Source organism: Kogia breviceps, chromosome 8 (assembly GCF_026419965.1).
Source record: "Kogia breviceps isolate mKogBre1 chromosome 8, mKogBre1 haplotype 1, whole genome shotgun sequence".
NCBI classification, from domain to species: domain Eukaryota; kingdom Metazoa; phylum Chordata; class Mammalia; order Artiodactyla; family Physeteridae; genus Kogia; species Kogia breviceps.
In genome coordinates, this window is record NC_081317.1 from 39,696,723 (window position 1) to 39,710,260 (window position 13,538).

Below are 13,538 nucleotides of genomic sequence, written 5' to 3' on the forward strand. Positions count from 1 at the left end.
CTGTGCAGCCACTTCTGATGAATTCATGCTAAGTTATCGATTCCAGTCAATTGTATTTTGAATTTTATAATCTAAAACACCACTTCAAAGTAGCTTTGAGTTACAAAATGCCAATATGCATTGTCAGAATTATTTGTAGCTGATATAACATTCCTGAGAAGGATCTTGAAAGCTGCCCTGCAGGTTGAGGGGTAATTCGGTGAATAAAGCAGGAGAATATCCCAGTAGCAGCCCTGGGAATATCACTTGCAGGACACCCACTCATCCCCTGAAGTGTCCCCACAAGGTGAGGATTTTCCACCACTGCGGAAGGAAAGGTTCTATAATCCCAAGAGAGCAAGTCATTCTTTGAACTGCTCAGTAATCTGTTACTTTAGAAGATCCCACTCAGATCTCCTTCTCACTGTGCCCTCAACCTACCATCTGAATCTGCAAGGCATCCGTCCACTACAGTCTACTCTTCACTTCTAGACCTGACTCCAGGTCCCCGGGACCCAGAGTTCCCTCAACACAGGCCCCACACACACTTGCTGGGACTAGGCAGCCTCCCCCCTACATTGGTCAGCTCCAGGCAGCCTCATCATCAGTGTGAGTGCCCTCCCTCTGACTCAAGACCCCAAGGGTGGGGTGAGGACTGAGCGAGGACGGGTGGGCTAAGGTGTCCACATGCACACCCATCCCCTCTCATTATACCTCTCGCCATGTAGCCGGAGGCACAGGGCAGGGGCCACGGCCGGGACCAGCTCTACCAAAACCACTATGTTCTGGCTTGGAACTCCAAGAGTCTGAGAATTTGATCTTCAGACCCAGACTTCCAAGTCATTATAAACATACATTTGCCAAGGCAGGAGGATAGAAACTATTTAACAATTCCTTAACTGGATTTATATTTTTTAAGTATTTGGATATAAGTATGTGGACCCTCATTTGTACTAGATTAACCAACCAACCAACCAAGATGGCCTGAGGCCAAGGAGTTTCAGTTTTTAAACTGGGATAGTTCCAAACAAATCCTTGCAATTTGTCCAGGATGAGGGTTTTCCCTGGGCATAGGATTTGTAGTGCTAAAATCGGGACCAGTCAGTCACCCTGATTTATTCTCAGGCTCTCAGCAACCCCACATGTAGTCACCACCCGATTGCATAAGAAAGTAAAAAGACTCAGGATGCAGAGCCAGATGTATCTACACCACACACGTGAAAGGGCTTCAGTGAATATGACTGATATACAGGCGTATTCAGGCTCACCGCAGAAAGGGAACACCCAAACACATTACTCACACAAAGCCCCAGGAAGATCCAAAATGTCGAATCAATTCAATTTAGCAAATGTCAGGTACAGAAAACTGGGGTTTGGGGTGGGATCAAAAGGAAATAGGTTAGCTTAGAATCTGGAAAACAGGTCCTTTTCCCGACTTCCAATTCATATCAGTGCATGCCTTTTCTACCAAATTCACCATCAAAACCATTAGGTCATGTCTACACTTTCTGAAAAGCACTATATTTTCCTAGTTTCATTGTCCCAGATGCATGAGAAGTATTGTCATCTCACTTTGATTGTCAGGATTAGCCAAATTTAGTGCAAGATTATGAAACTCACAGAAAGACAACGTAGGAGGAACAATAATGGGTTTTTTTTCCTTCCCTACCATACTGTACTATGTCTGACGAGGATCTACTCATCGAAAGAAAGAAATGCCTCTTTCTGTACGAAGGTTTAGGAGGCCTGCCATGTGGACGGATACACAGACCTGGACTTTATGAAAAGCCAGGGTCACATTACTCCAGCTGACCCCAGCTTATCAAGCAGATTATTTTGCTTCTAGCAACTTCTCTGTCAAGCTAACCTCCAGTGAGGTTTACACGCCAATAGCACAGTAGTTATTAACATCATTTTAAATGCAGACACAGGAAAAAAAATCACCATTTCCTTTTCAGACTTTTGGCAATGGTCAAATTTTGAAGATACCCTGCCATTTTAAAGTCTAATTTACTTAGTTTAAATTCATTCATTATGTACCGTTATATGCTAAAGGTAGGAACCACTGTTGGAGATAATCAGGATTAAAAGGTGAGTGAGAAAAGACAAACACGAGCTAGGAGGGAAAAAGCCAGTGAAAAGAGAATGAATGAAAGATAAATGCACTTGAGTAATGCACTTGTCGTGGAGATTTGAGAAGGGTTATGTTTCCTTGAAGACTATCCAAGTAGCTCTGTTTAAGAAATTTCAGACAGAGGTAGCAGAGGTGGCCTCAAGACCTAACGTTTCATGTTGGGAATCTCCAGAATAAAATATGGACATCTTGGAACTCCCTTAACCCACTGGCGTTCTGAACAAGCAGCAGACCATCTCTACCTCCACAGCTCACTCAAGAGCAGAAGCTACACCAACCAAAACCAGACAAGTGCCAATGTCTGCTTGTCTGATGTTCAAGTACTATCTTCCCAAGAGTCTGCTGAGCATCTCCAGGTGCTACACTCACTAGTATCTCGTGCTTTTCTTTTTTTTTTTATTAAAACAATAAGAATAACAACCATTTATTTGTCCCACTTCTTCAATTTGGGCAGCGCTTAATGGGCTCCATGTGTTGTTGACTGGGGCAGTCCAGCTGGGACTGCAAGATCCAAGTTGGCTTCCCTTCCCTCCATGCCCCTCGGCTGGTATGACTGGGACAGTTTAGGGCTGGCTGGGCTTCTCTCCATATCTTCGTAATCCTCCACAACCTCTTTCCCAAGGTTGGTGTTTATCTCCAGCCAACCTAAAGTCTAGACTCAGAACTGACACAGCGTTATTTCTCCCATTTGCTATTGGTCAAAAGAAGTCAAAAGGTCAACCAAAACTCAAGGGGAGGGAAAAAGGACTGCATCTCTTTATGGTCTGAGAAGATGGGTGCAACAAATTCTTCCATTTCTGTCAGTACCTCGTTCTTGACCCAAGGCATGTTGTCAGGAATTAGGAAGAGGACTAAGGTCCAGAGTGCAGCCTGAAATCTGAAATGCCCCAAGTGAAGAGAGCAATGGAAACTGTATTACAACCACACACACACTCCTGACAAAGCTTGGTATTCAACGTACCATGTCTGCACCTCCAAGAGATAGACCCTTTGGGCATTTAGGCTTCTAAACATGGATAATAAAATCATTTTTCTCCCCTCAACAATATCAAACCAAAGCACTCCACCATCCTCTTAATTCCATGCTAAATGACTTCATGCAAACCTGTTTACTTCCATTTTCTAATCTCATTTATAGCTGGTGAGTAAATCTTATGACTTTATATAAATCTTCATGAGAAAATCTTCATGACTTTTTAACTGTAAAACTCTACAGTAAAAGGAAAAGCACATTTGTAGGATTAAAAAGAAAATTGTGGGAAGATAGGTAGCCTGACCAGAGGGTTCACTTTCCATTCTGCTCTCAAGATAAAAATAATAGTGGAGGCCAGGAGACACATCTGTTTCTTTCTTTTAAGCTTTTAGTCTCTCTCTAATGCTCTAAAAAAAATTTTTTTTAAGACTTCTTGCAATTCTTTTTGCAGACTCTTTTTAGTGTGATCTTAAAAAATATTTCAAAGAATTCCATATGATAAAGGCATAGCAAAAGATTTGTCCCTTTCAAATAAACTGCCCTTGCTTTGTCAACAGTGTTTTCTAACTCAAGGCAGTCTGCCTTTTGATATCCAGATCCTTCTCCTCTTCCCTGTCTAAATGGCAGACTGAACTCGGGGCCTGAAAACGTCAGGGGTTCGGACATCTGGGTTTTCTTTCTGGATGAACCACTACTGTGCCATGAAGCACTGGGAGCCTCTTCCCATTTTCTGTAACAAAGGAGTCTTCATCTGACAGAAGAGGATAATAGCATTGGCTTGGCAACTCCTCAGGAGCTTCAGGAGGCATAATTAATTAACGTTAGTACTCTGGAGACAAAAAGAGCTATTTAAGTATAAATCTTAATTATCATGATTATTATGAGTCTATAGCTGAACCATACCCTTCTCCGTTTTCAAGGCAGAAAAGCAGGTAAAACGTTCTGTCCTTTCACTCCCAGGACAAGACATGGGTCCTGACAAAAGGCCTTACGAACAAGTAGTGGGGGGCGGGGGGGGCTTTATATTTTCTTAATGTGTAACATTTGGAGAAATTTCCCCACTATACATTCTTTGGCCTAAGTACACCAAACCTAAACCGGCTAGTTTGAGGGCAATTCAGTTCATCCAGACGTCAAGAATCTTTGGATAAAACGGCACAAATGAAAAGCTGTGGGGAAAACTCTTCCAATATTTATAGTTTGCTCCTGACGCACATTTTGCATAGGAGGCAACTGCTCCCGAATTAGGCAGCATAAGTCATTGATTCCCACTGCTGTGTGAATGAGCATTCTTGAGCTGTGACATTCTTCCTGAATGAGTGGGCCTTAAAGGCACTCTTTATATACAGCCTAAAGAATGGAAAGCTTTAAAACCCGGGTGTTTTATCATCTAGTGCTCTGGCTAGGCTTATTCCAAGCCTAACGTATTAATCATTTGAGTAATGATTTCAACAAGAGAATCTACTCTTAAGCAATCAACGTGTTCACGTTTACAGTAATATCTGACTTTGAAAATTCTTAGAACTTGTGCTATCTAATCAAAAGATGCTAGCAAAGGCTCCAGGTTTCTTCCTCATGGCACTCACAAGCAATCTCTCTGCCATGAATTTCTGCTTAGAATTGTGCTTAAAAGGTACCCTCACCACTCCTAATCTCCCCTCACACATTCGTGTTCATGAAGGGACTTCTCTATAGGTGGGATTGAATTCCAGTGACATCCACATAATGGATCAATTTCATCTTAGACAAGTCTTATTTTTGACCTGTAAGCTAAATAGGATACAGCAGAATCTTTGGAGAATCCTCAGATAACCCCATGCTTTCTATGTGTGTGCCTGCACTGCTGTCTCTACTTATTCACTCTCCCAAGCCTCCTTAAGCCATCCAATCTTTTGCCAAGCCCAATTAGAGTGCATCTCTGTGCACCAACTATTCCACATTTTTATCATTATTGCTGGTTAATACCCTTGGAGAGTCAGTGAGGTAACCTTGATAGATGCCTGACCAGTTCTTTCAGTGCTCACACACCCCCACAATTGACCCTGGCTAGGTTCTGCAGGGCAGAAGCGAACTACCCTTACCACTCAAAGTGTGGTCCATGGATTTTGAGCACCATCTGGGAGCTTGTTAGAAATGCAGACTCTAAGCCCTTCTCCAGACTCATGGCATCAGAATCTGCATTTAACAGGATTCCCAGAAGATCTAATTGCTCATCAAAGTTTGAGAAACCCTGGTTCCATGGCAAGTTTGACCGAAGTCAAAAGGCCCCAGTGGACGTAAATGATAGCAATTTTTTCAGTGAAGCGTAGAGCAAACCTGAAAATAGCATACCTAAATATTGAGGGGGGAGGGCAGCGACTGCAGAAAATATTAGGGGTAAGGGCAAGAGGTGTGTTTTGTCCCCAGTGGCACATGTCTGGACCCCACTCCAAATGGAGACGGGGAGGAGACAGCTTAGACACCTGAGAGAGCTCACATTCACCCACCCTCTCTAGGAGCCCAACGCTGACTTAGTTTTCTCCTGAAAGGGCCAAGTCTAGAAAGCTCATGTAGTCAGGGGGCAGAGTCTGGAGGTCCTCTTCTCTGGGCAAGCCCAAGCCTCTAGATGAGGGAGGACAAAGCCAAAGCTGAGAGAAAAGCGGTTCTGGTCGGCAAGTTTCTTCCTAAAGGCATAAGCACAAAGGGATGTGAGGATGGGTGCCATGTCATTATGCTCTCACACCTCTCTCAGGAGAGGACCACACTGAGCTCCTCCCTATGCCGGGTCAGGTACCCTGAGGGCACTCCCCAGACACGCTCACCTTCACAACCACCTTCTAAGGAGGCGCTAGAGCCCTACATTTTACAGAGAAGCAAAGCTAGGTTCAGAGGTGGTAAGAAAATCACTCAAAGCCACACAGGTCATGAAAGACAGAACTCTTAATGTGAATCAGCTCTGAGCTCCAAACCCAAACCCTTGTCCCTGTGCCAAGCTTCCTTTGGAATAATGAGGAGGGGGGATAACTGTTTAAATTCCAAGCTGAGACACCAGATATGAACGAGTCATTTGGATCAACAGCAAAAGACAGGAGGTATCTCATTAAAAGTAAAATTTTTGAGGTTCTACCTATTCCACTTAGTTTTTCTATTCAAGGGCTTCCACAAAAAGAGAACATTCGAAGGAGTGCTTAATTCTTTATTGCCTACAATTTCTGTCCCTTACTGCCTACAATTTCAGCTGAATAGCTTTCCTTCCTGCCTTTCATGAGTAGATCCTGCCTAATAGGGGGACAGGGACATCCCTGGGAATTAGAAGCCAGGGTGAGGACCACCACAAACAGAAGCAGGCAACAGAAATGAAAGCCCAAGTGTTTCTTCATCTTTTGTCATTTTATGGGTGGTTGCAGTGTTTTCCATTATTGGGAGAAAGGGCTTTGTTTTATTGCCTGTTGGTGGGTAGCCCAGCACCCTCTGTTTGTTAAACCTCCAGAGAGATCTGACAAGTTGTTCAAACTCCGAGGATTCTAGTACAACAGGATGTTAAGCAAGACTCTCCTGCCTTAGTAACCGACACCAAAGTGAACATGAGACACTCACAGGCGGAATTCACAAAGGAAATGGCTGAGAACTGAATCCATTGTCCTTTGAAACATCTGATTCACACTGAGACTTCAAAAGGTCCCAGAGAGGAGAGAAAAAGGAAGGACTTATAAAGAAGTTTCTTTGGGGAGAAGTGTTGCCAACGTCACCACCCCACCACGGGGCTTCCACCGGCTGAGCTTGAGGACATGTCCTGTGTTCTCTGCAGGCGAAAGGCTCAGAGGACAAGCGTCTGGCTCTGCCAGAGAAGGCTCCGGCCACCTGTGGAGGTACGTTTGGGTTCCACCTGTACACCCAGAAATGTCAGGACAAGGGATCACTAGGGTTCCCCGTGGACCAGACGGAGGCAGCCTGGGAGGAAGTCTGCACGGGGAGTCCAGAGGGCCAGAGGGACCCCCAAAGCACAAAGCTGCATTCCTGGATGCTGAGGAAGGAGGTGCTTCCAGCAGCCAGAAAAGAAATGCATTTATATCGTGGGAACTGCAGGAGAGGGGGCTGCAGAGAGAGGAATCTCCACAAAGGTCTCCAGGAAACAAGATCGGTGAATCGGCATTGAACACCGCCAGGTCCCAAGAGCACAGAGCCACCAGCCAGCACACTTCCCCGCCCTCTGTCCCCCAAGCCCAACCCCTCCACCTCATTAGCGAGCTCCAGCCCCCGCCCCGTGCTGCCAGCCCAAACTGGGAGGGGAGAGGAGACTGACCCTCAAAGCAAGTCTAGAGTTGGTTTCTAACTCAGAAGAGACATCCTGTTTCTCAGTTGAGATTTTGTCTACAACCTCAAGTGACCAAAGGATTGTCTGTTACTCAACAATGAGCAGAAAAATCTTACTTGGGTCAGAGCTCCCATCCAGACCAGTGACTCTCACACTTGGCTGTACATTGGAGTCACTGGGAATCTCAAAAATGAAAAATGCCAAAGCTGGAGCCACTGAATCAGAATTGCCAGAGATGGGCCCCAGGAATGTGTCTTTAAAAATGAATTAAGATAGGATATACACACTACCAAATGTAAATTAGATAGCTAGTGGGAAGCTACAGCATAGCACAGGGAGTTCACCTCTGTACTTAGTGACCACCTAGAGGGGTGGGATAGGGAGGGTGGGAGGGAGGGTGACAAAAGAGGGAAGAGTTATGGGAACATATGTATATGTATAACTGATTCACTTTGTTGTAAAGGAGAAACCAACCCACTATTGTAAAACAGTTATACTCAAATAAAGATGTTAAAAAAAAAAAAATGAATTAAGATAAAACAACAATTAGAACTCACCGTTTGATTCTAACATGCAATATAGGGTGCAATGCGACTATTCTAGGAACCCGAGAAGATTACTCTTACTGACTAAATTGTAAAGGGCCGATGGAAAACCAAAACAAAATGATATTAATTTGATTGTCACCAGTTGTGCTCTTCTATGTGTTAGAAAGATAAACACCACCGTTCTCTAGATTACACTGCATGTTGTGCTTTAGACATAACTCAAAACTGATCAGAGCAGAGTTCAGTTCTAAGCATGGGATCCGAAACAATCGATCTAGTGTTTGAAGTTTGGGAAAGTCTTTCCTCCCTTTCTCAGTTGCTAGCCAGGCCGCCAGTGATGATCCGATAGAAAACGCACTGGCCTGGTACCCGGGTCCTGCTGACATCCGAAGACCTGATAACACCTGTCCCTCCTCACAGCACCCTGGCTAGGGCTGGTGTCTGGTGTCAGACTCTGCCAGGTCCCAGCACCGTGGAGAGACATTATATGGGGATCTTTACTGCCTTCCTCCCAACCTCACACGCCATCGATGGCACCCTCTTGGCCTGGCTGATGCTGGCTTGGGGTGTCTCTGCACCATCCTTGCTCCAAGTGGAAAGCAGAGTGTCTGCCACCACATCCCACGTTTCTACACCATGCTGTGTGAGAAGCAATCGGGACTGTCACTAGGTTCAGTCAGCCGTCCTCTTCCATGCTCACCCATTTTTCTTTTATCAGGAACTTTTTGTTTATTTGTTTTTATTTCTGTTTTAATTTCTTTCAACACGCTTCATTCTCTATCTCCAAAGAGGGGGTGAATTCCTAAGCAAAGAGACCATTTCACAGAAATCTCAGTTCTGAGCTGAATGAGGAACACACATGCCCAAGGATGAAAGAGCTGCCATTTTAATTCTTCTGGCTTCATACGTTAATGCAACCAGCTTCACAGGGATCCCAGGCTGCCTGCTTCCTGGTAAGTGCAGAAACTCCCAGTGTGAAAAAAGGGGATCTCATCAAAACAACTAGGGAAAAAAGTAGCTGAAACTTCTTAACATAAAGATTTGTGGGAGCTAAACTTCTTGAGCAATTACTATAAGATGACAGCAGAAATATTGAAGGGCTATAAATCCAAATGTGACCTGATGTCCTTAACTTGGAATGTACGTTTAGACCAGCAGGGAAATTACATACAGATATATGCTATTTGTCTATTTTTCTTTAGTTTTAAAGAGGGTTAAGAGGGAAAGAAAGCAATTCTAAGAAAAGCCATTATCTGTGGGCCACGACTACAAATCTCATAAATACCCACAAAGATTCTATCACACAAAGCCAAGTAAGGTCACATTCTAATTGGTCAAACTGGTTTATGGCCCATATGGGCCATTTATATCCACTATCACCCAGGGCCAAGTCTCTTTCATTTACATTTCATTTATGACTCCTTGATAGCTGGTCCTTGAGTAAATACTTAAAAAGAAAAAAAAAATCAGACTTTTTTAAAAGCAGTATTTACATTGAAGATCTGATAAAAAGGAATAAATGAACAAGAAAATGGAAAAAAAAGGAGAGAAGAGAACATCTTTATAAAATGTGGCTTAATTTTTGTTTTAGATAAATAAGTATTTCCTTTTAAGGGGACATTTGAGAGACTCCAAAATATTCTTATGCCAGAAAACCATTCTTTCCTATCACTAGCTAAGTTAAAACTAACAAAAGTGATCGATAAAAATGAGGCCACAGAGATAAGAGGAGTTAAGCTCTACCAAATATTGGTACCATACAGAAATGTTCAAAAGAAAATACATCAAAATCCTATCTAAAATAGAAGCTACTGGCTTTACACTGACAGAAGAGTGCTCATATCAAAGCACACAGACCACTTCTAAAACTTTTAAACACCAGACCTTCACCCTGGAATCAAGTTCACCTCCAACTGTTTCAAAAGTCAGTTGTTGGCGAAATTCACATAAAGTCTGAAGTTTAGTTAAGAGTAAGGTACCAATGTCAGTTTCTTAGTTTTGACAAATGTAAGTAATGCAAGATGTTAGCATCAGGGAAACAAGGTGAGGCATATCTGGGAACTCTGGATACCACCTTTGCAACTTTTCTGTATATTTAAAATTATTCACAAATCAAAAGTTGATTTAAGAACAGACAAAAAGCACTTGTCCCAAAAGCAGAGTCTCTGGATTTAACTATAAAGCTGTTATCCCTCCAAACATGCAGGGAAAGGAACATAGCAATCTAGCGATTTACTACAGCAAATGTAGCCAAGCAACTAAACTCTCAATTAATAGGAAGATTTAATGAAACAGACAACAACTGCCAGGGTGTCTGGGTAACTCATACAAACATAGCTTGTTTTATGTGCTCCTGAAAGGCTGTTTGTAAATCAAACTTATATAATTCAAATCACATTTTGAGCAGACTAAGGAAGCCTGTGCATTTAAAAAGCTGTTGAATAAGTACCAGGATAACAGGAAGATGTATTGTGTAATGAGAATTATTGCATTCCCATTGGGTAAAGGTGGCTTGCAGCCATCACCCTTGTCCATGTGGCTGCCCTGCGAGCCACACTAGTACATGCTGCCCAAGCAGCCCCTACGCCATGGGCCTCCAAGTTTCTATTTTCCCTTCCCCTCTGCAAGGCTGTTTTTGTGTGGCTTTGATTAACTCGGGGCTATTATGGTGAGGAATTCTAATCATGTACAGGTCCCAGTATCCAAACACAGGGCTCAGTCTCTACAATAGTACCAGGTATTTGGGCAACACAATCAAGCAAGTAAGAATACTTCACTGAGCAAGAGTATCTAAAGCAGGTAAATGCATGACATCATTCCTGCTCTTACTGAGGCTCCCACCGAAATTATTCTGCTGACCATGTACTGGACTGCTGGAGATGCCAGCCATCCTTTTCCCAACCCAAACCATTGGTCAGATTGGAACTTTTACCACTCCTAGAAAAACAATTCAGGATCCCATCAAAGGATGCCACAACTCAGTCAGCCCAGGTAAGCAAAACATTCCACCACACTAGTTTCTCATCCATGGATGAGAGAGCAGGACTCTGAGTCCCAAATGGATAAGGGACTAGAAAATATATCTTAAATAGTTCATGAGCCAACCAAATACAGTTCACCCACTCACAGATTTGTTTGGGTTTTGCCGTTGTGGATACAAAATCGCATGTAACGCTTGAGAGAAAAATAATGTGTGTTGGGCTTCCCTGGTGGAGCAGTGGTTGAGAGTCCGCCTGCCGATGCAGGGGACACGGGTTCGTGCCCTGGTCCGGGAAGATCCCACATGCCGCGGAGCGGCTGGGCCCATGTGCCATGGCTGCTGAGTCTGCGCGTCCGGAGCAAAAGGTGTGTTTATCAGAATGTTGTTCAAAGTTATCCATCCCCATCACCTCCACGGAAAGAGTATGAATCCTTGCCCCTGGACTTGGCTTTGGCATGATGTTGTCAGTAATTGAGTGATATACCCTATCTTCTCCCCAGATGCGAAAACATCAGGTACTCACCATCATCGATTCCAGGCCAGCCCATGAAGTGAGCAGAAATCTGTTTCTCATCCTTCCCATACTCATTCTTGGCTACTAACTTGTAGTCCCCATTATTCATGTGAGTGGGATTATCCAGCTGGAGGCAGCCGTGGTACTCCGTGTGATTGGTAACATGGATTTTAGTACAGATGTATTTGGATTCATTCAAAATTGCCCCATTATAGAACCACTGAAGCGCTGGTTTGGGGTTGCCTTTCACAGTGAATGGAATGCACCAGTGGTGGTCTGAGGTTGGAGATTCGAGAAATGTGATAGTTGGAGCAACTAAATTGAAAAACAGAGAGTTAATAGCATCAGAAAGCTCAGAATTCTCCCCATCTCCAGATCTCTGTGTCATCAATAGGGGATTTTTATTCAACCATTGTTTGGTTTAAGAAAACACATGACCCACAACTCTGGAATCCATCAATATTTTGTATCATCATCAAGGTTGATTTAACTTCTACAGAGAGCTTCAGAGAGACTCCTTTCCCTGCTCTGCTTAAAGCCCATGCATTGTAGTCATTTTCACATCTATTCAGTGTGAGAACCAACTCCAAACTGATCTCTGAGATTTCTGACAGTGGAAAGCGTTCATTTGAAGTTGACTTTGGTTTCTAATATATATGCCTTTGATACTATGGAGATTAACCACCAAAACATTGAGGACTACTATTTTTACAGGACTTCACTAAATAATACAAATAACGACAAAAATGACTTTGGTATCTTGCCTGAAGCCCTGATCTTGCATAACTTTTCTAAAACAAATAAAACTGGTCAATGCAATGAATGTTGCTATCGATGTTGATTGACTATTATAAAGTCTGACAAACTGATATTTTTCGCCAATGGTCAATAGGAAACTCTCTTTAAAAGCACTACTTTTCATTACACTACAGCCCATTTTTGCTGGAATTGGAGATATCAAAGTTTTGATCCTTTAAATGTCTGAGGTCCTATCTAAACCTGAACAAACGAGATTATTTTAACCTGAAGTATAAAGCACTTTATTCTTAGAGGAAACAAACATTATCAAGTAGCATCTTTAAACTGAGTACTTATCCTGAGTGAAGCTATTTTAAATCCCTCATAATTGTTTATTATTATGTGGTCTGACTTTGATAATTATAAAATCAAGGACTGGAAGAGACCTTTGAGACCTAATAGCATCATTTTTCGGATGAAGAAACCCAAGTGCAATAAGGTTAAGTGACTTGGTCAAGGTTACGGAGTGAGGAAAATCTGGAACAGGAATCCAGATCTCCTAATACCTAATCCAGTAGCCACTCCCCTCATGCACTGCTTCCTGGTTGTATACGTTCATCACACAAAGGGGGGGAAGTCATAGCCTGCTAACAAATACACTCTGAGTGGGATCACTGCAAAGGATGTCTCAGTTGCTAATATTCTTTATCACTTCTTCCTTCTACTTGTTATCTAAACTTTGATAGACAAGGCCAATTCTCCAGACCATGGAGACTACACAGATACTAACCTAAACTGAGAAAAATTTGAATTGGAGTGCCCTTACTTATAGGTCTGTGTTACAAACACAAGGACCACGATGGGGCAGGGACAATACTTACCTTCCTCCTACCAGCCCAGGTGCCCATGCCTAGGCCTCTCTTTTTCCTGTCACCATGCTCAAATGAGCTTTATGTGAGGTGTTGACTTAAGGACATAAAGTTGGAAACTGGTTGCATGTGTTTGGGGATGACATTGACTTCAAGCTTCCATGTGGGTCAAAATGATGAGAAATTATGAGTCCAGGACCTTCTGGGCATCAGGGTAGTATTGACAGTGACAAAAGGTTGGTGATTTCAATCATTCACTCCAACAATCACATATGAATGTGTGTTATAAGTGAATGTTAACCAGTGTATCAAACCTTGTGCCTACATGTGTGTAATGCATATTCATACTTACACACATGCACACTCGTGTTTTTCTCATCCAAATCCTAATCCAAACAGAGTAAAACCTCGTTACTTTATACCATGGCAGCTCAGAATTTCCACTCATGTGAAGATTATGTATTTTTTACTGAATACGTACACCAATCACACTGAATGCAACAATCCGG

The 13,538-nt window shown here is 42.9% G+C and overlaps 1 protein-coding gene across 34 annotated transcripts in view; it reads right to left on the minus strand.

Moving 5' to 3' along the window:
* The window catches only part of NTRK2 (neurotrophic receptor tyrosine kinase 2), a 371,518-nt gene that overhangs the window by 300,300 nt on the left and 57,680 nt on the right, over positions 1-13,538 (minus strand). For all 34 annotated transcript variants that reach the window (XM_067041231.1, XM_067041225.1, XM_067041227.1 and 31 more), the window contains one exon: positions 11,432-11,737. In XM_067041231.1, the coding sequence (XP_066897332.1) occupies positions 11,432-11,737 (306 nt within the window). The remainder of the gene's footprint in view (positions 1-11,431; positions 11,738-13,538) is intronic.